The sequence below is a fragment of the Drosophila grimshawi genome, unplaced genomic scaffold (genome assembly GCF_018153295.1).
Source record: "Drosophila grimshawi isolate 15287-2541.00 unplaced genomic scaffold, ASM1815329v1 contig_848, whole genome shotgun sequence".
In the NCBI taxonomy this organism is placed as follows: domain Eukaryota; kingdom Metazoa; phylum Arthropoda; class Insecta; order Diptera; family Drosophilidae; genus Drosophila; species Drosophila grimshawi.
The window spans coordinates 10,770,606-10,797,296 of NW_025063692.1; the positions used below are offsets into that span (position 1 = coordinate 10,770,606).

The 26,691-nt window shown below is 41.6% G+C and overlaps 1 protein-coding gene across 1 annotated transcript; it reads right to left on the reverse strand.

Annotated features, from left to right (window-relative positions):
- Window positions 1–320: 320 nt before the first annotated feature.
- On the reverse strand, window positions 321–26,691 carry LOC6565558 (dorsal-ventral patterning protein Sog). The gene is made up of 6 exons (XM_043216161.1): window positions 26,292–26,691; window positions 14,096–14,205; window positions 10,803–10,935; window positions 3,943–4,002; window positions 922–3,320; window positions 321–759 (listed from the first exon to the last, which is right to left on the reverse strand). The coding sequence occupies exons 1-6, from the start codon at window positions 26,629–26,631 to the stop codon at window positions 535–537; spliced, it is 3,267 nt and encodes a 1,088-aa protein (XP_043072096.1). The 5' UTR covers window positions 26,632–26,691; the 3' UTR covers window positions 321–534.

Consider the following 26,691-nt stretch of genomic DNA (forward strand, 5'->3'; position numbering starts at 1 on the left):
GAAGAAGAAGATGAGTGGTTATTTAAAAATTTACTTAACGGCGGAACACAGCACAGTTTTCCATATCAAATTTACAAATTTCAAATCAAAGAAATTCTGAAAATGCTTTCGAGCTAACTTCTTCGGATAGAATTTAAAGCAACTGCACTGGTTATTCACATATCTGTATATATATACATATATATATGTATATGCATGTATGTGTGTGTATATATTCATATTTATATATATATATATATATATTTATAAATATATATATATATATTTATAAATATATATATAATGTTTTCTGTTCCTCTCTCTCTCTCTCTCGCTCGCTCGCTCGCAGGCTTTCTCGCTCGCTCACTCGCTCTGTGCATGCTTTCTATTTTTTTGTTGTTGTTTTGTTTTGTTTTGTTTTGTTTGCTATAATACAAGTTTACATTGTTCTTGCTCTCTCTTTCTGTCGCTCGCTAGCTCGCTCCCTGTCACGCTTTCTCGCTCTCGTTGGGAGAGTACACAAATTCTGTTGCCCCTGTTGCGCCTGCCAACTGCTCAGCTGCTGGCCGCCCGCTGCTGATGATGCGGCTGCCTCTTGTGATGACGTCGCGAGCGTCGGCACTGCGTCGAGCAGCATTCATCAATCGGCTGTGGTCCGCCACCCGCCCCCGTCGCCGCCTCGCTGCCGGGCTTGTCGAACAGGCGACGCTTGCCGGAGACGCGCGTCTGCTGGCACGTGGAGCGAGAGCAACGCTTGCGATCGCAATTCACCTTCGAGTCCTGTTCAAAAGGAAAAGATAAAAAAAAGAGTCACACATAAGTAAGGCAGTTGAACAGGGAGATAAGGATAATGGCAGAGGCAAGTGCAAGAGGCAGGTGAAAATCGAATGAAATTTGTTTTAGCTCTTGAAAGTGCCTGGGAAATTGTTGCTTTGGACTTACCTTGCAGCGACATTTGATGCACTTCTGTTCGCCGTGGGACATGAGCACGGGATGCCATTCCTGTCCGTTCTCGTAGATCTTATTGACGACCTTGCAGCCACCGGCGTTGAGTACCTCTTCAGCGGTATGGGCAGCCGAATGCTGCATTGCCTGATCGTGTAGGACATTGGGATTACTGGGCGTATGCTTGCTGCTCTGGCCATGAGTGCTCTGCTTGCCCTCGGGACAGACCTTGCAGCATGCCTTTTTATCGGGCCGAAAGGCCAACTTCTCGATGCACTGCAGCGGCGGGCAGACCATCCGTGGACAGCGCACCTCCAGCGTCAGAATATCACAGCTGCATGTGGTGCACGTATCGAAACCGTTCGGTGGCAAGAACGGATGCCAGCTGGCGCCGGCGGCATGAAATTGATCGCCCAAACGACAGCCGCGATGCGGCTGCAACAGATCGCTGCTGCCATTATTGCTGTGCGCAGCAATGGATGTGGATGATGTTGTCGCACCAGCTGCCATATGCCAATCGGCGCCATTTTCACCACGTCTCGCGACGCAAGTGGGACAACATTCACCCTCGCGCTGCAACAGTTGCTCGGTGAGTGGCTTGCACTTGAGTGCCGGACACTTGATTGGCTCACAATTGGATTGGCCACGCTGGCAGGCGCACATGTGGCACGTATCCTGTGCGCTGCGCCACTGCTCCGACTCATTGTAGAAACGACCCGAATGGAAGCATTTCGTTTCAGCGGTTAGCATTTGATTATCATTATGATCGCCCGGCACCGGCACATTGTTGTCCGTATAGATGGGGAAACAGTGGGCGGGCACCTTTGTGGACTTGAGTTTGCCACGCAGCAGCAGCTGGTGACTGTGCTTGGCATGCAACTCCAGATAGCAGACGCTCGTCTCCAGTTTGATTAGCTCCGCTGATGGCATGCCCAGCAGGAAACCCTCCATATACTGTCCGTTGAACTCCTCGAGCAGTTTACGTGTCACAGGCGCTCCAATTGCCTCAATTGGCTTCTCCTCCAGATAGAGTTGCAGCTCCTGCGTTGGCACGCCGCTCAATGTGATCTCATAGTGCAGATTGCACTCGTTATCGATGGACATCCAGGCCATGCCCATGCTATGGCCAGCAGATGCCGATGCCGATGCCGATGCCGATGATCCATGCTCCATGTGCTGCTTGAGCAGTATCGGTTCGGCAGAGTCTCGTGCATCGGCAACGGGTCGTGGCACGAGGCGGCCACGTATCAGGCTTGCCTCATGCTCGGTGGCCACATTGACGCCCAATTCACCCGCATATAGGGATTCGAGGACCTTGGGTCCCAGTTTCTCCACAGTGCCAATGGCCTGATTGAAATTAAAACTGGGTGTTAGATCTTCGAGTTTGGCCTTGCGTTTGCCCTGTTCCTCGATGAGGCTGATGTTCGGACGATCTCTGGTGTTCACATGATCCGTCTCAATGTTGTAGGCGAGCGACCCGTCTGTGTTTAGATACACCCATGCCAAGCCACTGCTCCTGGTGGTGCTCAACTCGCCGCCGTGCATCGGTGGTGCCAGCAACGTTTGGAATATCTCACAACTGGCACGCGTCACAATGTGGCCCTGAATGCGCAATTGGGGATACTTCTTCGATTCGACGGTGAGCAGCAGTTTGCCGCGCGACATTAGCCGCAGGTTCTGTATGGATATTGGTGAGGATAATTCGAGGACATTGATCTCTGCGGATGGTTTGCGCACACGGGACAATTCATCGAAAATGACTTCTTTGCGCTCCGGCAGCTCAATGCGGACACTGAGCGTTGAATCGGCATACTCCTCGGTGCCAAAGATGCCATTGAATACGAGAGTCAAATGCATTGAGCTCGCTGCCCCGCTGCTTGTCGAAACGATCGCTGTGCCACCGGCACCGGCCAGCTGTGGATCCGGTTTGCCACTCGCCGTCAATGGTGGCTCCAGCAGCGAACTAAACAGTTCCGTTTGCAGTGCCGTATATTTGGCGATCTTGCCGGCCAGGGCCAGTTCCGATTGGTGTTTGTTGCCCCACAGCAGCACCACATGGAGACGATCGTCGCGCAGAATGCGCTTGTAATCGCGTGGCACACGTCGCCACACGCCACATATTTTGCCCGTTGCATTCTGATAGACGCTGAGGGTGCCACTCAGTGTCGTCTCCAGCTGATGCTCCTCGAGTATAACGCCCGCATCGTCCACGAATTGTATGGCCCGGGGACGACCGATCCGCGCCGATGTGTAGAACGAATAATACAGATTCTTCTTGTGGAACAGAAAGCGTGCGGTTGCAACCACATTCTGTGGATTGTATGTCGTATACATGGACTTCATTTCCTCGCCCTTCAGGAAGTAGGATGTGCGACCCGTTAGCAGCGCTGCGTAATCTGTGAAACGAATTCAGATTGTGTGAATGGAATCAGTTAGAGTGAATGCATGAATGGCACCCTATGAGTCTGTGTGAGTGTTTGAATAAGTCGTGAGACGACCTGCTGAGAGACGACCTGCTCGCCCATCCCTTTTGAGCCAGAAGAAACTGAAATGTGTGGCAGCTGCTTATCCAAAGCGGATGTATCGCATTACTATATCATATAGCTGTCATTGGAGTTATCGGTCGTAAATTTGGTTTTTAAGCATGAAAAACGATTTGCTTTCTACTGTCTGCATTATGTCTTCTATATTATAGGGAATAACTTTTACTTTGAAGCTACTTGGCTTCAGAAGTTGTATTTTCTTACATCTGAATATGATTAATCAGACGAAAGCTGTATTAATTCTGATTCCTATATCGTTTAGTTGATATAGGCAACAATCGGACGAGGAATGAGTTTAGCTGCCTAAAAATCTAAACATTTAATTGTACTTAAGATCAGACAACGATATATATAATTGAACAAAACTTATGTATGGATACAGATTTATCTGGAAAGGTTATCGGCTAAAATTGTATAGTTTTTCTTTGTGTTTTGTTTTTGTTGTTTTTGTTCGTTTATAATTTGTGCTACTCACGTTTCATGTTGCGCTCCTCTTCCTCGCTGGGCACTGGCACATCCAAAGCCACATCCGTATCTGTAAACAAGAAAATAGAGAGATGAAGGTTAGGAACTGAACTGCTGAACTGTTGCTCTACTTAGATGGAATTTAGATAGCAGCTAAATAGCTTCAAAGAGGATGAGCCGCAACTCATGAATGCCCCCTGAACGTATGAATGAATCGCAATCTGAATAAAGGGCCAAAGACTCTCACACACACACACATATATATATATATATATATACAGGTAGCGCAGGAAGGATAAGCAGGGGACTCGTCCAGGTGGCATTCATTAATCGTGCATAAATTGAGCAGGTAACAGAAAACAAGAAACGCACACAATAATCAAAGAATTCCTAGAATTTCAAATACAAATATATATCTATCTATACATATATATATATATATATATACATATATATATTGTGTATTGCTCAAAAGAGTATGCAGCGTGAAAGTAGGTGGACAATTCTGGACGTGACAGGCACAACACACACACAAACACACACACACAAACACATACACTATTGATTGACAGCAGCAGCTTCGTTAGAAGCCGCTCTGCCCAAAGCTGATTAAAAACAGCACAAAAAAAGAAAAAAATGAAAGAGAAGAGAAGAGAGAGGCTAAAAAACAGATAAAAAGCTAAAGCTAAAGCTGAAGGTTGGATGCTGCTGCATTGGAATTTCGATTATATTTGCCGCCCGCTCAAACCATAGCTCCATCTCCCTCTCTCCCTCTCTCTCTCTCTGTCTCTCTCTCTCACTTTTATAGCCGCCTTAAGCCGCAAAAAAAGAAGAAGCAACAGCACACATAAACAAAAAAAAAATAAAATAAAAAAAAACTTCTTGCCGCATAATGAAGGGCGACAAATCTGACACCTTGTATAGCATTTTATTGGAGCCGAGGCCGCAGAGTTCGCTCTGTGTGTCTGTGTTTGTGTGGGGGTAGGGCTTAGCCAGGCCAAGAGCAAGCTGCGGTTGCTGAGTGTGTGTGTGTGTGTCTGTGTGTTGTTGCCGCATTCACAGTGCATCCCAATGTCGTCTGTGGCTGTCCGATCTTATCGCCTGATCTTAATACGAGCCACTTCTGACCGAAGCCGCTAGCCCCTGTTCAACTCGGCCTGCCCCATGCTCCCCTGCTACCTCTGCCCCCTCCTTGCCTCCTCCTTGCCCTGTTTCTACTTGTGCCCCTGCCTTTCTCCTCCATCTGCTGCTTGTTGCCGTGCTGCGTTTTTCAATTTGACGCGTCGTCTGCATCGCATTCTTTAGCTTATTGGCGATCGCCTAAAGATCGCCAAAGATCGCTACACTTGCAGAAAAATATGTTACATTATTCAAGCATCGATTTTGCCAAATAATTAGCAATATGATAAAAGTCGAAAAATATAAAATATTGTCTTGAATCTGATAAATCGGGCATAAAGTGGGTAATTCTGTTTATGCGTTGATATTCATTTAAAATAATCTTTCGAATTTTGTCTGCCCTTTCTAAATTCGAGTATTGCATTGATGTTTTTTTCTGGGTGTAGCTGAGCCTCAACCTCAAGAGTTGAGGCTCAGGTCTCAGGTTGAGGTTTTTTCTCCTGTTGCTGAGGCCAGCTGCTCGTAGGTCTGAGTATTGTCGATATTGCCCTTGACTCGCGCTCCTGCTCCCGCTCCTGCTCCTGCTTCCCTGGCCCTTTCTCCAGCTCTTCCTCTTGCTGCCATTGCAGATGAATGAATTTCGTTTCGTTTCGTTTCATTTTGATGCCGTGTGTGGTTGCTGCTAGTTGTTGTTGTTGTTGCTGTTGCTGTTGCTGTTGTTGCTGTTGTTGTTGTTATTTCGGTCTTCGGGTTGGCCGTTTTTGTAAGCCAAGATAAATGAGTTTTGGTGCGCACAAAGACGACGACACGTTGCCCATCATGACAACCACGCGAACGGACAGCGGACAGCGGCACAACGAGAACTGACTGAGTTGGCCTGGCTTGGCCTGGCCTGGCCTGGCTTGGTCAGGCCATGCCAGAAGCCGACAAAGCCAGAGGCTAAGACAAACGACACCTTCGGCCATTGAGTCAACGCTTTGGTATGTGACTGCCGCCATCTCCCTCTGCCACTGCCACTGCCACTGCCACTGCCTCTCTTTCTCGCTTACTAACTATCTCATATCACACAGATTGTGTTGCCACAGCTCATTAACCAAGAAAAAAAAAAAAACGACAACAACAACAACAACAATATAGTTTTGAAAGTGTTTTTTCAAATGATCTATCTTTCTGAATTGGGTTCCCTCAAAGCGTTTAGCATTTACTTATGTAGATCTTCAACGGAGCCAACGAAGGCAACCAGCTACACATAAAAACTTAACTGATTGCTGATTGGATTCGGATGGAATTGTTGTTGTTTATTGCCGTTGTTGTTGTTGTTGTTTGTTTGTTTGTTGTTGTTGTTGTTGTTCCATAGAATTTTAAGCGTTGTGTGTGGCTCGAAGGTTCTTAAAGTTATTAGAGCAGCGTCGTTGTGTGAAGCTTATACATATAAGCAGCTGATAATTCCATTAATTTAACTGTTTGCTAATATTGGAAAGTGCGAAATAAAGATATAAAACAGATCGGTCTTCACTCAAGCAGATAGATCAGAGATCCCTTGTCCCCAGCTCAGATTATAGACAAGATGCGACGGCTTCTATAAGCGAATAAAAGCATTTTCTATTTTTCTGCCAGGCTTCCAAAGGAGTGCTCTGCGAGGACTTTCAAGAGCAAAAGCTCTTACACATATACACACCCGACACACACACACATACACACACAAAGATACCTTGAGACACCAGAGCCGATTTTTGAGTTGGTAACAACTTAAATGGGATCGTGCAGCACAGTTTTTTAATAGACAGTTCCGTTTTGATGCCGTTGCGATAACGATAAAGTTGAAAATTTTATTGTCCCCGAGGCGCAGAGAGATACTTTCAATACATACTCACGCCCAACGATAAAAATCGATGTGTGTGTGTGTGTTTGAGTGTGTGTGTGTGTGTGTGTGTGTGCTTGTCCCTATCCTTTTGTGTGTACAAAGTGTTGTTGCGCTATGTGGATCGTTATTGTTGCAGTTGCTGTTGTTGTTGTTTGGTTTTTTTTGTTTTTTTTTTTTTGGTGTTGTTGTTGGGTTCGGGCGCCCATAAAATGCTCTAAAAAGGAAACCGACCACAAAAGATGTCATCAACTTGAATTGTCAGCTCTTAATGGACGCCACTCGACAGCCAAGAACTGAGAATCGACTGAACCGAGCAGAGTCAGTCGTTCAAGTCGAAGTCGAACAGTTTTCTGGCCTTATCGAAACACATCGCATTCGAATCGATCGATCGATCCATCGATCGTTTGCCTCAAAATCGTATATGAGAACACATTAACTTTTATTGTGTCTACCTGGTTTTTTAAACGTAAAAACGTTAACCATTCCCATACCCATACCCATTCCCATTCCCATTCCCATACCCATTCCCATTCCTTACTCCTCCTCCAACGGCAACTCCTCGGCTGGTCTGTCTTGGCATTTGCGGTGACCGCCCGCTGTTTGTGGCGGTAAATGAGATAATTTAATAAGCGTTAAAATGCTCGAGTTATGTCATTATAAAAATAACGAAAAAATGCATAAATTAATGCTAAGAATCAACAGAGCACCGCAGACAGACACACAAATACACTTCGACAAAAAGCTGGCCAAGAAAATCAGACTAAACTCAGCTCCAAACTCCTTTCGGTGGTGTTTTCTTGTACACAACCAGATTTAGCATTGGCAGTATTTAATATATGGAAATTTCGACGCATATTTCGTGCAAATCAGGACTTTTTTGTTGAATACTTATTTTTTTTGAGTGTAGACGGAGACACAGAGTCGAACTTGAAGTCGATGCTTGAGCTGCGTGGATTGCAGTTTGCCCCAAAAATGGGCATTTAACGTTGGCAATTTCGCCGTTGTTGTTGTTGCGCGTTGCAGATGAACACACACTAAACTTGGCTTGTAGCAGTCTTCTTCTATAAAAATTTATATATATATATATATATATATATAATATGCATGCCTTGCTTGGACAAAAGCTGCTGGCTGGCATGGCGTAGACCAAGTTAGGCGAAAAAAAAAACTTTGTTAAATCAAAAGCAGGCTTGCTTGTGGTTGTGTGTGTGTTGTTAAATATTTTTACAATAGCCTAGACTGCGTGAGAGCGAAGCGGCGGCATGCGGCATGCGGCATGTGGCATGTGGCATGCAGCGAGCAGCGATCAGCGACTCGAGCCAAGTTGGGGCCGCGCCCGTGCCTTCTAACTATTTATGGCAAACGAGTTGCCGAGTTACGGAGTTGCGGAGTTGCAAGTTTCCAGAGTTGCTGCCACTTTGCGGAGCTGAGGCAGCCAAACAGGCAGCAACAGTTGCTGCTGCTGCTGCTGTTGCTGTTGCTGCTGCTGCTGCTATTGCAATTTGACGTGGCAGCAATTTAAGCCAACTCTAAACGCCCCCTCAGCACACCCCTTTAGCCCCCTTGCCAGCCCGCCCAACTGTATAAAAGTGAAATCTCTCGTTTCGACCGCTCGTCAAAAAACCGCAAGAGGTGGACGAGGCGGACGTGGAGGGTTGGTGGGGAGGCGGAGTCGCTGGCGAAGAAGAGACAGAAGCGCCAAAGGTCAACGGCTTTGCATAAGCAAATGAAAAATTGCCGCAAAACGGAAACTAATGATGTGCTGCAGCAACTGGCAGCAGGCAGCAGGCAGCAGGCAGCATGCAACAGGCAGGCAACTAGCAACATGCAGGCAGGCTGGCAACTTGGCAGCAGTTGCAACCAGTTTACATGCCACACAGCGGCAAAACAGCAACAGCAAACTGGGAGACGCAGACTGGAATTCAGCCACCAGCACTCGGTTTGATTATGTGAAAAATGTCACACACACACACTCACACACACACGCACACACACTCACACGCACACACACACACACTGTGTAACTTTCCTCATAAGTTTTTCTAATTATGAATTCAATTCATGCAGAAAATTAGCAAAAAGCCAAAAGAATTGCTTGTGATTCAGTCGCTCTTTATGTTTGTTGTGTGTATGTGTGCGTGTGTGTGTGTGTGTGTGCGTGTGCTTTGTGTGTGATTTGTGTGTGTCTTGCGTGCTCATAAGCAAACGCATGAGCTTTAAGTCCAGAGGAGCATAACTTAACTTTCCGGGTATTCCAATTGTGGTGTAGAATTTATGCAACGATTTAAACAACTTGAAGAGTTGCCATCGAGCTTTTAGGGTTGCCAGCTAGTTTTGATTTGTCAGATACCTGAAGGACTCTTGATTACTTGAATAATCGAATTACACAAACTACGTTTTTCGAGTTGCGCTTGCCCCTTGGCAGCTGCCTCAATTTTGCTCCCCAGACGCATTTCGTGTGGCCGTGATCGATATAGATTATATAGCAACTATATATATTTAGTTGACTTTGAACCATGTTGTGGCAACGCAATCCATTCGTTTAATGTGGCACGTGTGTGTCCCCTGTGTATGCCAGCGAAAATAATTTCTGTGATTTCGGCGAATCGCAGCCCAATTTATCCAAGTTCTCCCATATAGTCGACATACCAATTTCGATAGTCACCCAAATATTATTCCCCATGGTGTTGTCGCATGATGTTCAGGGGCTGATATCAAATAAATCGTCTCTATAGTACAACAGCAACAACAATCGAGACGAACAACATACGAAACATCGAACAACATGCAAAAGTCGTCGAATGCTGCTCCTACATACAATAAATAAATGCAGAGATGGCCAAAAAAAAACAAAAAAAAATTAAATAACATACATCAAGAAAATCATGGGTGAGTATGTGTGTGTGCGTGTGTGTGTGTTCCAAGTATAGATTGGAATATGATGTTGTGCACATATACATATATACATATATATATATATAAATTATATATATTATATATATTATATATATATATATATGTATTCTGGGCGACAACAGAGCGGACCAAATGGCATAAAAAAGAATTATAAATTGCGTAGCGTTGACCTTCATTTCGGGCCAAGTAATTTTTCATAAACAATTTACGCGTTTCGGTTTTGCGAGAACGAAAGAAACGAATTCGAATCCGAGTCGAGTCGAGTATTCGAAGACGTGAACTATATGTCTATATATCTATGCTATATATGCTCGTCATATGTATGTGTTTAGCATGTTTCTTCTCTATTTTTCTTCCTTTTTTTTTTCCTCTGTTTATTTTTTTTTTTTATGGTCTATGTCGCGACGCGTCGCTGAAAAGTGTTATACAGCTGCGTTTGCTGCTACGCTTAATTATTCATACATATGCAGATATATGATCTACACATACATATACATATATATAGACATCATTTTGCCAAATTTCTCTACAAGCAGCCGCCACATTTTTAATATGTCACCCATATATCTGTCTATCTATCTATATATATATATCTATATATAAATATGTCTGATATCGCCAAATCACCCTATTCAATATTTTTCGTTTTATTTTGTTTTTATTGTGCGTAACAAACAATTTGCATGTGTCAAAATATTGAGATATTTTCACATATTTATAAATCTCCCCCACATACACACATAAAATGCTTTGAACACGCTAAGACCAAAAGAACTAAACCAACCCCCCCACAACCAACCAACCCCTCCCCATACGTAATTAGACAAGCATATGACGCATATGTTTGGCATGATCTCTTGAGCGAAAGTGTTCCTTAAACCAAGAGACAGAGACAGTGAGATAGTGTGAGAGTGAGAGGGGTAAATAGTATCTCTTATGGATATGCAATATGGTTGATGCTTGGCACTTACCGGTACGATCGCCTGGACAGGTCTTGCAACATTTGCCGGGCAATGAGATGGGATCATCGCATTTTGCTGGCGGACACTCATTCTTGATGTTGCGACACTGGACGCGTGCAACAATGCGTCGCTTTTTGGGTATCTACAACAACAAAAACAACAAGAACAAGAATAATAACATGGTTAGTATAAAATCAGAAAAGAAAAGAAAAAAAAAGAAAACGAATGAACGCTGGATAGCTTTATGAAATGCTGGATATATACATGTATAATAGAGTCAGTCGTATATTGCCTAAATCAACCGTCTTTTATTTGCAACTCTGGTTAAATGATAATGAAAAAAAAAAGTTTGGTTTTAATTTTATGTTTTTATTTTTTGTTTTTGTATCTCATTAGTTATGCTGAGTGGATCGCCAATGTGTCACTTCTGTCTGCCTTGTGCCATTACTGTATATTTTATTTATTTTTTATTTACTTTTTATATAATTTTTGTAGCCACAAAATTAATTAGCGCTGCCATTCGCATAACTGAAAACTGACTCAAATTCTTGATTTCTTTTTATTATTATTTGACTGTTGTTGTTATTGTTTTGCATTTATTTTCTACGCCCTGTAAACATAATGAACTTGGCACAAATACCCTGTTCTTCACTAAAGCTTGCGTATTCTTCTAAGCCACATCCCTCAAACAACTGAGCACACTCAGCAACCATTCAAGTTGTGGGCCTTCAATTTCTTGTCCATATATTTTTAATATATATTTCTGACATATTCGTATACGATTTTATGCACAAGTGCAGGGTATCTTCTCGTCTCTAACGTCTATCGACTCACAAGTCGATGCGTTGCTATCTCTTTCTGTCTGTCTCGCCGCTCCTATTAAATTTAGAACTAAATCAAGCTGCGATTTTCTTAATATAAATATAAAAAAATATTTATAATTCGTATGTTTTTTCTATTTATATGTTTTTTTTTATATTCTTATTAATTCATTTCAGATCTGCGCGAATCCACTGAGAGGTTACTTTGTGTGTGTGTGTGTTTGTGTGTTTGTGTGTTTGTCGTTCTTCTTGTCTTGTTTGATGTTTATATGAATTTCTTGTTGATTTTTATGGGGCTGACAACGTTGTTGCTTTTAATGGATGCTATATCGTAGCTCTCAAGTTCTTACAGAAGCAGAAATTATTTTATGATGTGCCTCGTTTAAAACGCTTGCAGCCACATAAATTATAATTAATTAATACACAACTGACTAAAGACCAAACACCAAACCTCATCCAACCCCATCCCCCCATCCAAACAAGAACAAGAACTGACCGAATGACCAGTGCCTGGACAGGCGTCGATACAAAAAGCGAGGGAGGCAACTGAAGGGATGCTGGTGCATCCAACAATTTGCCAAAAAGTATAACTCAGTCATGAAGTAGACACATATTTATAGCTTTATAAGCTTAAGTTCAGTAATAGGTTTATAATCAGCATTTTTAATCGTATTTTACTACATCTTTTCTAAGAAAAATACATTTCATATGTGAATTGATTAGCTTTACGGTTGATTGGTTTTATTATCGAAAGATAAAGTCATATCACAAATGAGAGTCAGTTCCCGATTAATCATCAAAATAAATATATGACGACTATATTTTATATATGCATTATTTTCTCATTATTTATTTCTTACAAATAGTTTGCTTCGGAGTATTGGCTTGAATCGTTTACTAAATGTATTTCTTAAAAGGTGCTTCGATTTTTTAAGTACGCTAATTGGGTTTATTGGTGGGTTGTCATACACGCACTCACACACACACACACACACACACACACACACACACACACACACACACACACACAGGTGTGGGTCCATATACGTCTGTTGTCTGGTCGTTGGCAGACGCACAACAAAAACAACAACAACAACAATAATAACAAGAAAAATATGCCAAGACTTTATGGCGTCAATTAATTTTCGGGGCCTGCCTTATAAACATGTATACGAACTGATATACACTTAATATATCCCACATACGGTTATATATAATCCATATATAATATATATAAATATATATAATCTTTACAAATGCTGCATGTAATTTGTTGTTGTTTTCATACTTTACGCAGAACTTGAACGAGGACACAACTTGGACATTTTATTGTTGGTCGTTTGGCTATCTACATCCACCCGTACCCCTGCCACCTGACTCCCCTCCCCCCACACTGCCCATTCACTTCCTCGCTTTTGTATGCGTCGCTTTTCACACTTGTTTTTCTCGCTCTGTCTCTGTCTCTCTCTCTCCCTCTCTGTCTCTGTCTCTGTCTCATTCACTCTCTACGTAATTTGTACGGCATTGCAAATTCTTTTTGCGTAATTCGATGAACAACAACAGAAACAACAACCACAGCAATGACAATGTTAAATTTGTTTTTAGTTGAGTTTTGGCAAGGCTTCCACACACACTTGAGCGTGTCTACTAAATGTCGGATGTATGGGGTATATAGGCTATACAAAATACTAGAAACTACAGACTGACAGACAGACAGAAAGAGACAGAAGGTGAGTGTAAGACTGAGAGAGATTCGTCTTTCGTTTCGCATTTAAAAAGAGCTTTCAAATCAATATTAATCATGCGTAAAAATGCCATAAATTATGCGCTTTGCCATCTTGCTGCGACACAGCAACCTCCTCCACCTCCACCTCCACCTCCACCACACCCCCAAACACCATCCCTGCCAGCACTGCTCCCTCAAGTTAGAATACGTTTTTCGCTAATAATTTACTTATTTATTATTTTATTATATTCTTTTTTTGTTTGGTAACTGTGTAGTTTGTCTCGCAAGTGTTGTAGTTGTTGTTGTTGTTGTTGCTTGTAGCAAATGTCGGCGGTCATTAGTCAATTAGTTGGCCGCCTATCAGCAGAAGCAACAACAACCACAACAACAACAGCAGCAACAGCAGCAACAAGAATCGTTTTTGACTTGACTCAATTTGCTTAGGCTCATGGCCTGGCTGGCCCCAACAAAGATCAAAGATCTCAATTTCGTATCAGTTTCGATTTCTGCTATGTATATTTGTATGAATTACATAAACTCTGCAAATTGGCTTAGCTTAAGTTGACGAAAAGCTTCTTAAAGCTTTCCACAGATTATCTAAATGTATCTAAAAGCTCTTAAAACACATTTGAATTGTAATCAACTTTAAAAGCACCTCAGTCTCACTTTGAAAACATCTTGAGTATTTTGACTGCGATTTTCTTTCGTATTTGGAATGAATCAAGTGTTTGAGATGAATTTGAGCATAAACTTACCGCGACACATTCACATTTGATGCAGTACATGACGCCAAATGGCGGTCCCAGGTCCGCATACCAAGTGGAACCCAATTCACGGAGAACTTTGCCAAACTGGCATTCGGTAACTGGAAAGACAAGAAAAACAAAATGCAAAAATTTCAGAAATCAGAAATCAGAATCACAACATTTAAATGAACTACAAAATAATAATAACAATAATAATAATAATAATAAAATAAGCAGAATGAAATCGCAATCTTTAAATTGTTCCTCCATTGCTATAAAAGTGTATATTACATTTATATTACGTATACGTATTTATATATATCTATATGGTATATAGCTATTTGTTTTTGTTGTTGTTGTTGTTGTTGTTTTTGGTATGGGGAATTGTGGCGCCATCTAATTGCATTTGACCATAAATGAAATTAGTCAATGCCTGAGCCTATCTATAGCTCATAGACATGTCGACCAAGAGAAAGGCAGAGAGAATGAGAGAGAGAGAGAGAGAGAGAGATGATGATGCACTAGGTGAGTGGAATGGGTTGGGGAGGATTGGTGGGGGTGGCTAAAAATGTTGTTGTTGCTGCTGGCGCCACATTTAGTAGCATCAGCAGCAGCAGCGCTTCCGGCAGCAGCAGCAACTGTTGCTGTTGTCACTGGCGCCAACAAGTGTCAATTTGTTAACACGAGGGGAAAGTGGAGCAGGGTGGGCTGCAGCCAACTCTGGCAGCAGCTGACAAAAACAGCAAACAGCACATTTATTTTGTCTTTTTAGCGGCATTTTTGTTCTTATTGTTGTCGTTGTTTTTGTTGTTGCTATTGTTGCTGCTGTTGTTGCTGCTGCTGTTAATTGGATGGGCCACTAAAATCGGTATGCAAATCGTTGCGAAGCGCGTTAAATTATTAATATATTTTAATTACCCAGGCCGACAAACACACAACACCAACACACGAACCAAAAAAAAAAAAAAAAAAGAAGGAAAATTACAAATGCTAAAACTTTAAACTCTTTGGCGCCACACATCGAACGACGGCGACGCCAGCCCATAAAAATAGCAACAAAAAAAGCAACAAAAAAAGCAACAACAAAAAATCACGTATGTTTATATAAACCAGAAAATGGCAGTACGACTTAAGGCTGCCCTAGAAAATTGTTGGCCTTTAATTTTCAGTTTGCTTGCGATCTAATAGAATTATAATTTTTGCACAGTTTAAATTGAATTTTGATTGCCAAAGTTAACAACGGCAGCTGCTATTTGAAGCACATGTGTAGGGTATCTGTGTGTATGTTTGTGTCCCATGGCAGTGAATGAGCGTAAATATATCAGTTAGAGTGATGATGGATTGTTGTTTTGGCTTTACAAATGTTGCTCTTATCATTGAATAAAAAATAAAAAAAACGGCACAGCTGCTGATTTGGTCATAAATACAAAAACGAACAATAACAAATTAAAAGGCAGCAGCAACTAATTAACTTTAAATACGAGTGCGACAAATCAGCTGTCGAAGCTATCACGCCCACCCAACCACCACCCCACAGACAACCAAGCAACAATAACAATAACAAAAAGCCAGGGGCGGCATTGCCCGACATGGCGTATACGTGATAAGTGGCGCTAACGACGCGCGACGTTTATCAAGTGTCGGCCTTATTATAATTTGTTGTTATTGTTGTTGTTGGCGCCAGTTTTATTTGCGTGCGAAAATAAAAACAAATACACTCTAAATGCAGGCAGCAACAACAAGAACAACAACAACCAGAACGAGAAGAGCAACAACTATGTATAACAACAATAGAAACACAATCACAAAAGACAAGACAGATTTCGAAGCGTCTCAGCGATTCAAAAGCTGCCGATTTACGCGCAATAGATTTATAAATATTTATACACATACATATATTTTAATACAACAACAAAAACAACAACAACGACAACGTGATAATCAAAGAAATGCTCCGACAGCTACCCTAGAGCTGCCCCTCCTTTGTTGCCCCATTATAGTAACCATTTTAGTCAACATTTTTTGTTGCTGTTGTATTTGTTATTTGTTATTTGAGTTTTTTTTTTTGTATTTTTGATTTGTTGTTGCTTGCGCAATTTTAAAAATACGTTTACTCTGGGGCCGAAACGAACATATATAATTGAAATTTACGTTAATTGGCGCGCGGCAATTTTTGCGCTTGATTTCATATTTTTTTTCTTCCCCCTTTTGTTTTGCGTGCGCCTGCAAAATCAGCGTAAAATCTTGTAAATATTATATATTTATATATAAATATATATTTTTAAATATGCCTTCATGACCTTAAAAGAATGTAAAAATCGTTTTGGTTAGAGCATTCACAGCAGCTGTGTCTAACTGTTGGCAACAATGCTGCTGTGAGCATCTAGACAATGTTGCCATTGCAGCAATGTCTGTAAGCTTAAGCTGATCGGCAACATGTTGTCTACGTTCGATCGGGTTGGCAATCAGTTTGCTGTCGTCTTAAAGTGTAGCCAAAAATAGCAGCTTAGCAACAATGTTGCTGCTGCTTTCGTTCGCTGCTGCTGCGCTGTTTGTGCCGCTGCTGCTGCTGTTGCTGCTGCTGCTGCTGTTGCTGCTGCTGCTGTTAATAACAGAAGTCGAGCTGCTTGATTAACAGTCGCTCTTCCTGTTGCGCCGATCAGCAACATTGGGACCCGCCCCTCATTTCCGTTCAAACGTTCAATAACAACAACAACAACAACTGAAACAACAGCTACAACTCATCAGCATTTAAATGCAGCTGTTAATTATGCGCTATTGAGATCTATAGCTAAAATTTGCGTGCGTATGTGCGTGTATATGCTGTGTGTGTGTGTCTGCGTGTGTGTGTGTGTGTGAGTGTGTGTGTTTGTAAGTGTTGTTGTTATTTGTCTAGACATTCTTGATTAATGAGCGCAAAAATGTTTTTGCTTGGCGTAAATATGCTATTTCAACAATTTATTTTTTGGGCATTGCTGTTGGTGTTGCTGTTCCAGGCTATTTCTGTTTTGTTTTGTTTGTGCCAATTTCATTCATCGATGCATCTGACAAGCGAAACGTGCAACAACAATAATAAAATAGACAAACAATAACTTAACGTTGAGGCATGCGCAATTTGCCAAATTTATTGTTGTTTCATTTATTTATTTTATTTATTCTCTTGATTTATTCAATTATTGTGGGCCGCCCACGCAATAGCAATTTCTGAAGCATCAGCAAGTGCATTTTGGGTACACACACACATCTGCACACACATACACACACACACATATATATATATATATATATATATATTTTGCATATTTTATTTTTAAGTTTCATTTAAGACGAAATGTCTAGAAATAAATTTGCGACTATTGTTATTGTTGCTGTTGTTTGGCAGTGCATTGACTCACATACACAAACAGACAAACAGACAAACACACAACAAGCAACACCAACAAAAAGTGCAGCTGTCAATTAAGTTAAGATTTGATTTAAAAATCAATTTTAATTAAAGATGAACAAGCTTGTTGCGTTGTCCACAGCTTTTTGAAATATTCACACACCCAACAAAAACATATATATTTTTGGAAATTATTTTTGGGCCCTTGGCGACAATTTTTGCGTGGTGTACGAATAAGTATTTTAGTATTTTTTAATGCATGTTTGTTGCTTACGGCTTAGAGGTATATGCATATACATGTATATATAAATATATGTGTGTGTGTGTATGTGTGTGTTCTGCATTTAGAGACAAGCAACAGCAGCAGCAGCAGCAGCAACAAAAAAATAAACAATGTGCTAATTACAGTCAAAAGGCAGCGACAGGCATTTCAACTTCTAATAAACATTTGTGGGGCTGCCAACAACACGTGGCCTACAGTTTAAGTGTGTGTGCGTGTGTGTGTGTGTGTGTGTGTGTGTGAATGAGTGTGTGTCGTTTGGTCTTCCTCTCTGGTCATTTGTTTTAGGCAACGAAGCAGCCAACTAAAAATTCGCCTTGGCGTTTTCTTTCGCTGTTTGTTGCCAAATGCGTTGCTGACTCACATGACGCAGAACCTCTGCTGACGTCGCTGCTGCCGTCGACAGCGGCGTCGAACTGGCGCAATGTTGTGTATTTGTAGCCTAAGCACACACACAACACACACACCAAACGTACAGTCGAAAAGTGCCTTTGAAAATAGCTACTATTCTTCATTTTCCAATTTGCGTATACCCTGTAAACAGCAACAGCTGATTGACAGAGCAGCTAGACCTCTGGACTTTGAATTACATACATACGTATTAGTGGTAGTACTACGACATGTCCCGAAAAGATATAATGTCTAGGACAGGGTAACTGCCCGTTGAGCAGACTCTTTCGGATTGTTTTACTCATTTTTATTCTATTTTATTTGGCTGCGTGCGCTTTTAATTGAGTTAAAAGATCAGCACAGATCAGCATTATATAGTCTGGCCATTGGTAGGAAAATATAGTATATATATATATATAGTATATACATCTATATATTTAGTATTATTGTTGTTGCTGTTGATTTGAAAATGTTATTTCTGTTGTGCGCCTTAATTAATTGTTGCAAAATAATTAGCGTAAAAGTTAAAGCTCAACGCTGAAATTAATAAAATCAAATAAAATAAAACCGACAATAAATGTTAAAAAGAATGAAAAATAAATATATGCATATACACATATATATACTATATATAGTAGATCGAGAAATGCTGAAAACAGATTCAAGAGGCAACAATTTGATAGAATGCAATGTGGGCGGCAGCAAGAGCAAGGCGTGTGGAGTGGGTTGGGGGGTGGTTGGGGGGAGGAGTGTGGCAGGCAAACCAACCAATCGAATGACTTTCTTTCAGTTTCGGTTTCGGTTTCGGTTTTGGTTTCTTGTTGTTTGCTGTTTGTTTGTTATTTGTTATTTGCGTTCTTCAAAATTTGACAGCTACGAGTGTTGAACTGTCAATCAATCAATCAATCAATTGACCGATCGATCGTTGAGTCAATGAAACAACAAAAAGAATCAACCGAAACCAACAAACAACATTAAGTTAAACATACGACAGCAACTGAAAGTGTAAATAAGTATTTTTGGAAAATGCATTTAAATGCAACACAAACACAAATATATACATAAGTACATATATATATATATATATATATATATATATATATGTATATATTGTGGTCGTTATCCCGCGCCCCAGTTTATTTATTTTATAAGCAATTAAATTATTTAAGTGCAAAGCTAACAACAAAAAAAACAAACAAACAAACAAACCTCAAACAAAAATGTGCTGCGCCCAGCTGCCCTTCTCTGAACTACACACAAATACCCTGTAATCGGTCAATTGAGGGAGTGCATCCGCTATCTCTTTCTCTCTCCCTTATATGTCTTAATATGCAAAGGTTTCACAAGCTGAGCGATGAGAACATGCTTAAATCGAAGCCAAATTATTTGCTGCATTAAATAATTAATTTTCATCTTGCTCTCAATTGAATGACACAGTTTTAGTGCAGGGCATCCCTTGGTCGATCATGCCCAACTGTCAGGTTTCTTTTGGGGACACACGACGCTACGAAATGAAGATCTCTAATGGCTGATTAGGCTGCCGACCGCTGACGACCACGATGAAGAGTTTTGGAGTTGGAGTTGGAGTTTGGAATTGGGGAGTTGGAGTTGGAGTTCAAGTTGCGCTTGTTGTTGATAATTTATGATAGCTGTGCGTTAGGTGTGACCAAGGGGAGTGGGACGGCTGGCTTGGAGGGTGGGGCAGTAGAGCAAAACGTCGGCGGCAACAAAGCAACCAGCACAAACATACACACACACAGACAGACAGACAGAGAGACAGACACAGGCAGATACACACGAGGTGTTGGTGTTGTTGTTCACACCCCCCAACCCCTTCAAATATGTCTCATTACCCCGAAAACTGAGAGAAAAAAGTTCAAAAAGGAAAGGCCGCTAAAGGCACGACGGCCTTTAGCGTTTAAAGTCGCTAGCAAAACGCGCACACAAAATAAACACAAAAAAAAGGGGCTCGTTCAGTTGTTGTTGTTGTTTGTGGTGCTGCTGCTGCTGCTGCTGAGCACCTTGGCAACAACAAATAGTGGCTAAAAGAAAAATTCGCAATACTCGAAAATCGATCGAGACGAAAAAGTTTTTCGCGGTCGCTGCTTATGTAAAACAAAAAAAAATAAAAATTAAAAAAACGCCCAAATCGACGCTAAATAAGGCAAAGCAAAAGGAAACTGAACGAGAAGTGAAGCGAGAAGACAAATAGAGAAGCAAACCGAGATGGAGGCAGACAGACGCAGAGGTAGTGGCAGTGGCAGTGGCAGAGGCAGAGGCAGAGGCAGCGGCAGTGGCAGAATCTTAATCATAATGAGTGACAATTGCTATCCAATTAGCCGGCAAACAGATCGGTCTATGCTATATACACACATCTATATGATATGTGTGGCACATGATATATGGCAACCAATTGTGTTGTGAACTTGTTGCTTGGGCCACATCCGGTTGTACATATAGACTATGTTCAGATTGATCAAGGTCTAGAACCAACTAAATAGGGCAGAAATCTCACAAAAAACTCCTCACTCAGAAAAGATGTCAAAAAATGCACATACATATATATTTTGATTCGCCCTTTGAACAGGTGCATATAAATCAAGCTTTGGATACCAAACTTGCATCCAATATGAAAATAATGATGGGAGACAGTGTGGATCGAAGGCTGTGTTGCAATCGTTGCAATTATCTTGGTCTCTCTGAAATTTGTTTAGACAATTGCGCATGAGCTATACCCCAAAAGCAGCTAATTTGAAAGCGTGTGTGTCTTTATACATGTGTGTGTGTGTTGTGTGTGTGTGCGTGTGTGTTTGTGTGTGTGTGTGTTGTGTGTGTGTTTGGCTATTTTGGAACAGAGCTAAAGGCAACGCGTCGCTGTCCGTAAACATTTTCAATGACTATTTTTATTTGTTTTTGGTGGTCGTTTCTTCTTCTTCTTTTTTTTTGTATGTTATATGTTGTTGTTGTTGTTTTTTTTGGTTTTGTTTTTTTGGTTTTTGTTTTGCATTTTTGCTCATTTACAAAGCAAATCACGCGACTGCGACTTGCCCCCGTCGCAGATGTCGTCAAAAGTTCAGCCAGCAGCAGCAGACGGGCAAAAACAACGTATGTTGTTGTTGTTGTAGTTGTTGTTATTGTTGTTGTTGTTGCTTGCTAATTTTAAATGCGCTGATAAGTTGCACAAATATTCTAAGGATGTGTGGGGTGGTGCTGAGGTTGGGGTTGGGATTGGGACTGCGGCTGGTGTTGGTGTTGGTGCCGAGGCTGTGGGGTGTGGGAGGGACAGGCGGACAGGTCCGGTGGCTAGTTTGATGATGACGTTGATGATGATGAGCGCTGACGGTTGCAGTCGTTACTGCAATCAATGAGATTGAGAGCCGCAGCAGCAGCAGCAGCAACACCAAGAAGCAAAGCACGCGACTAGTGCTGATTAAGTGTCAAATACAAATACAAAAACACAAAAAAAATAGTTGAGCAATTCGCTTAATCTTAAAGTGTGCAATTGAATATAGTCTTAAGTTTTTTTATTTGATTTTTTTTTATATAAATTGAGTGCACTTGTTGCATTACAGAAACCCACCCAATCTGGCGATTTTTGTGAACGCGAAACGTGAATGTGAATGTGCCTCAAAAACAGTTGCACTCAAAGATCAGAGAAGACTGCCCCGACAGCCGACTGCCGGCTGCCGACTGTCCGCCTATCAGCGATGCAAAATTTAGATGATGCGCGAATTCCCAGATATTTCATAGTTAAAATAGATAGGCAAAAAGGACCGAAGGGGCGGGCACACTTTAGCTGCAGAACTGCAGCTGATTGTTCGCTGATAATTAATGCATGGCAAGAATGCCAAATGCGAAATTGCAAACAGACAACTGATGGGGGCGCTGTGGCAACTATAGACTATAGCGAACAACAACCAACCAATCATCTAGAAAAATCATAAACCCTGAGAAAATACAGTTAGATGTTAGAATGAAGAAACCGAAATGAAGATTTACCATTGTAGAATGAAGTCTAAATGAGACAAGAAATGGCAATAAGATGAGTTAGTATTAATTGCCCCTGGCACAGTTCGAAACGGCAGCGAAGCCAACAAACTCTGGATTGATTCGAATTCATTCCCCACTTCCCCAAATATATATATATATAAATTCTCACAATTCTCTGTCTCTATCTACCCCTCTCTCTCTCTCTCTCTCTCTCGCATTGTCTCACTCTTCAATGGAACGGAAATGCGCAACAACTGCAAAAAAAAAAAGCTGAACTGAAGCTGAGGCTGAAAAGCAACCCACGAAATCTTTGAAGCGTATCTGTGTATCCATAGGCTGTCGCTGTGTATATTTGTATCTGTATCTTATTTGCCTACGCTGCAGCCGAAACACAACAACAACAGCAACAACAGAAAAGAGCCAAATTAATTAACACACACACACACAGACAGACACAGACAGACAGACAGACAGACACACAATGTTTGACTTTTTTCTAGCTGTAGCTGGCTTTTCTTTTGAGCCCGGGTGGTGGGCGAGCCCAAACTCGAACTCGAATTCGAGCTCGAAAGCTCTCTGCTGCAATTTGACACCTTGTGGGCATTAAGTGCTTCCTCTGCCCACACACGACTCCAACTTCAACTCCAACTCCGATTCCGACGACGATTTGGCGACGCCTCGTCTCCAAGCCAAAAAAGGCTGCTGCTGCTGCTGCTGCCGCCGCTGCATTTGGCGGCTTGAAATGTTGCTGTTGCTGCAACCATTGCGGCAACCGGCAACAAATTGGTTGCATTTCGTTTTCGACTGCCTGACATGCAACTGACACTGACGACGACGATGGCGATTCGCTTTTGGGAGGCTGTCGCGACACAGCCCCAAACCAAAAACGAAAAGGAAAACATGAGGAAAGCCACAAAAAACAAAAATTATAATAAAACTATTTGCCAAACTGTTACCTAAATACTCTCTTTTTCCTCTACCATATTATATATAATATTTATATTTATATATTCAACAATTTCAAATTTCGCAAGCATTGAGATGTTTGTACAACAAAATTAATCCGTTTTTACAGCTTTTCCAAATGCTGCAATTATTGATGCAACATTGTTTCTATAATCTCAATTTAGACTTAACAATTTTCCACAACCAAAAAGAAGAAAAAACAAGCTAAAAACCTATATCTTAAATCGGTTAACGAAACTCGTCAGAAATGGTGAGCACTTTTTTTGTTTTTTTGGTTGGGAAGTGCATAAAAATGGCAAAAAACAAAAAGGCTAAAAAAAAAATGTTGGCGTCTGACGGACGTCGTTTCTGTGGCTCAGAGTTCGACTGTTGCTGTGGCTCTGACTCTGCGACTTAGCGTTTTAGCGTGTTTCATTCTTCTTTTTTTGTTGTTGTTGCTTTTTTGTTGTTATTGTTGTTGTTGTTGTTGCTGATGTTTCGCATCTACTTGTGTTCGTATTCGGGTTTCGTTAAAGATCATGGATATGTTTGCCGAGATGCCAAACGGAACGAACAGTCGCTCTGTCCCACTGTCTGTCTGTCCGTCTGTCTGTCTGTCTGTTTGTCTGTCTGTTTGTCTGCCTGTTTGTCTGTCTGGCTGGCTGGCTGGTTGGCTTACTGCCTGTCTGTCTGTCGGTATATGTGTCTGTCGTCTCGTTTGCTGCTTTACGTAGGCACATCTTGATTTTCGTCGTTGTTGTTGTGGTTGTTGTTGTTGTTGTTGTCTTTTACACGCATTCATTAAAAATAAGTTAACAACTTTTTAACACCTAACTGGGCGGCAGACAGTTGAATAAATGAATTATGCTGACGAATGCTGGCGTATGCAGAGAGGGGAGTGAAGGGGAACGCGACCAGCTGTGGGGAAGAACGGCGGTCGATGTAGGCAGCTACGTTTCGATCCGATCCGATACGATCCGTCCGGTCTTTCAAAGGGGGCCAACAGCAACAACAGCAACAACAACAACAACAGCAACAACAACAGCAACAACAACAGCAACAAGCAGCAGGCAGACAGCAGCGCTTGTTAATCAGCTAAATTAAATGCGAAATGAACAAAACGAATTGGTAGTTAGTAGTTGGCCAGTTCTCCTCTCCACCTAGCCCCCCTTCGCTACCACATCTATATCTCTCTATCTCTCTTTCTCTCTCTCCCTCTCTCTCTCTATCTGTCGAATAAAAGTGCGTGGTTTTTAATGTTTGATTAGCCCAATCTGACTTCAGCTGCTCCGCCTCGCTCCCCGCCCCACAAGCTGTGCAGACACACAAAAAAAAAAGCAATACATCCAAAAAGAACGGTTGATTTAGTGTGTTTGTCTGTGTGTGTGTTGTGTGTGCGTTGGCTTTTCATTCATTAAAAAAATAATAATGTTGATGGTGGGATTTGCCGTTGCCCGAATTAGTTGTCTGTCGAATAGGGGCCTACTTACACACTACTCTACTACGCCAAGCAACTCCGCATACATATAAACATAGAGATACAAATTATGCTGAGCTTTTAATTAGCACGAGGCTCTGCCTTTCGGGTCTCTTTTTGAGTGGGTGCCTTGGGGGTTGGCTGCGTGGGAAGGGTGGAAATGGAAATGGAAGTGGAAGTGGAAGTGGAGCTGGAGCTGGAGCTGAAGCTGGGGCTGATGATGCTGCTGAAGGTGGCAAATGTGAGATATGATAAGCCATTGATGATTGTTGTTTTATTGCTCAAGTGAGGCCCAATCTTAAGTTGTTGACTTATAAAGAGCTAGTTCGTTGAGAGTTTACAGCGCATTAGCTATAATAATAACTGTTAATATGCATATGATTGGCAAGTTTTTTTTATCGTTTTTAGTTATTAGTTACATGTTAGCGATTAGCGATCTTGTACAACCTATATAAAAGGTCATAAAGATACAAATCGGCAAGCAATGAGCGATTTTTTTTTTAACAAAATGACTTGACATATTCCGACGGATATGGGCCATTGCAAGAATATTTTTATCAAATTCTAGGGAAATATAAAATAAAACATTTGTGGCAGATAAAGAAAAACTTGCAGAAAAGTGGAAGCAAAACGATTATTTATATTGTATAAGTGTAAGATCTAAAGTGAAACTTAATTGGGCTATTAGCGGCAGTAATTTTAACTGTTTTACGGCTTTAGTGTTTAAGTTTTGAACTGGGTGCAGCAGTTCTCTAAATACAACATCGAGATGAACATTGGCATTGGCATTAACATTAACACTTGTTGCAATTCGATTTGTATTGTAATACGAGAAACAGTTCAAAGTCGTTGCAGTAAAACCGCAATCTATTTTCAATTAAAAGAAAATAAAAATAAAGTCGAACCCATAAACATATATTATGGAAATTCAGTTAATCAAGCGTGAGAGTTGTCACAAATTGAGCTACCTCAACTGGAGAAACTGGAAAGAGAGTATACGTCAGGGAACTTAAAACTTCGTATTGAGAGTTGATATTCATACTAAGCCGCTTATAGACAAAAGCGAGTTCTTTTCTACACTGTAATTTTTGTGTTATTTTGGGATGGGGTTGCCGATGTGTCTAGGAACGAAAAGGTAGGCAGACAGACAGGCGAGCGAGCGAGCGGAAGGGAATTCCCATTTTCCGGATTAGCACTAACATAAAAAGCGATGAAAAACCCAGGACAGCAGATCTGCCTGCTAAACAATCTGTTGTGTTGTGTTGTGCAGTGTGTGTGTGTGTGTGTATCTCTACCGGTTGGGCTGGGGGATTAAGGGTGCGAGCCAGTACCCGCCTCGAGGCACCGACAAACCGAACCGCTACCTGCGGGGAAATACCGAAAGGCGAACCAACTTTTATGGCAAACGAGCGAGAGAGCATCGGGGCGTATGTGCAATTTAGCTGTTGCATAATACTTGCTACTTTGATATCTGATACAGTTAGTAGAACGCTTCAATGGTTTCACTATTTTTCAACTAATACGCATTTCGCATTTCGAAAGAAAAGTGATTGCCTCATATATGGAACGGAGGTAGACACATATCATTTATATTTACATTTTCAAAAATTCTTCATTTGAATTTATGCAATTTCAATTTGACATTCATATTTCTGTTAATCGTATAATGATAGTATAAAAAATATGCTCTACTTGAATAGATGTGGTTATGGATATTGATGGATATTTGTACACTTACCCGCTGGTCGATTGGAGCGCCTGGCCGTGTCGGCCTCCTCGAACATGAGGGGCGCATGGCGTCGCGCTTGGACCGCTTGGGGCCAACAGCAGGCGGAGGACAGGCAGATGAGCAGCGCGACGAGGAGCAGGTGTTGCAATTTTCTATGATAGTGATATGCTGGGATGCCGCTGTTGGATGTACTGCTGCAGTCGGAGCTAATGCCCCTGCCATATGTTGCCGTACTGTTAGCTGCTGCCCCCGGTTGCTGCTGCTGCTGCTGCTGTCCCCTGTCCAGTGTCTGCACGGTGCCTGTGGCCGTCGCCAAGGCCGTGGCAACATTCGTTGAATTGTTGATCATTTCGTTTCGTGCTCTTTACCCCTTTTTTAGTTTAGCTTTAACTCAATTATTTTTTAGGCA

Excerpts from the sequence above, each read along its gene's own strand:
- LOC6565558 (XM_043216161.1), bottom strand. The coding sequence starts at position 26,631 with ATGATCAACAATTCAACGAATGTTGCCACGGCCTTGGCGACGGCCACA. Across the intron at positions 3,321-3,942 it reads AGAGGAGCGCAACATGAAAC|ATTACGCAGCGCTGCTAACG; the intron begins GTGAGTAGCACA and ends TTCGTTTCACAG. Across the intron at positions 760-921 it reads GCATCAAATGTCGCTGCAAG|GACTCGAAGGTGAATTGCGA; the intron begins GTAAGTCCAAAG and ends CCTTTTGAACAG.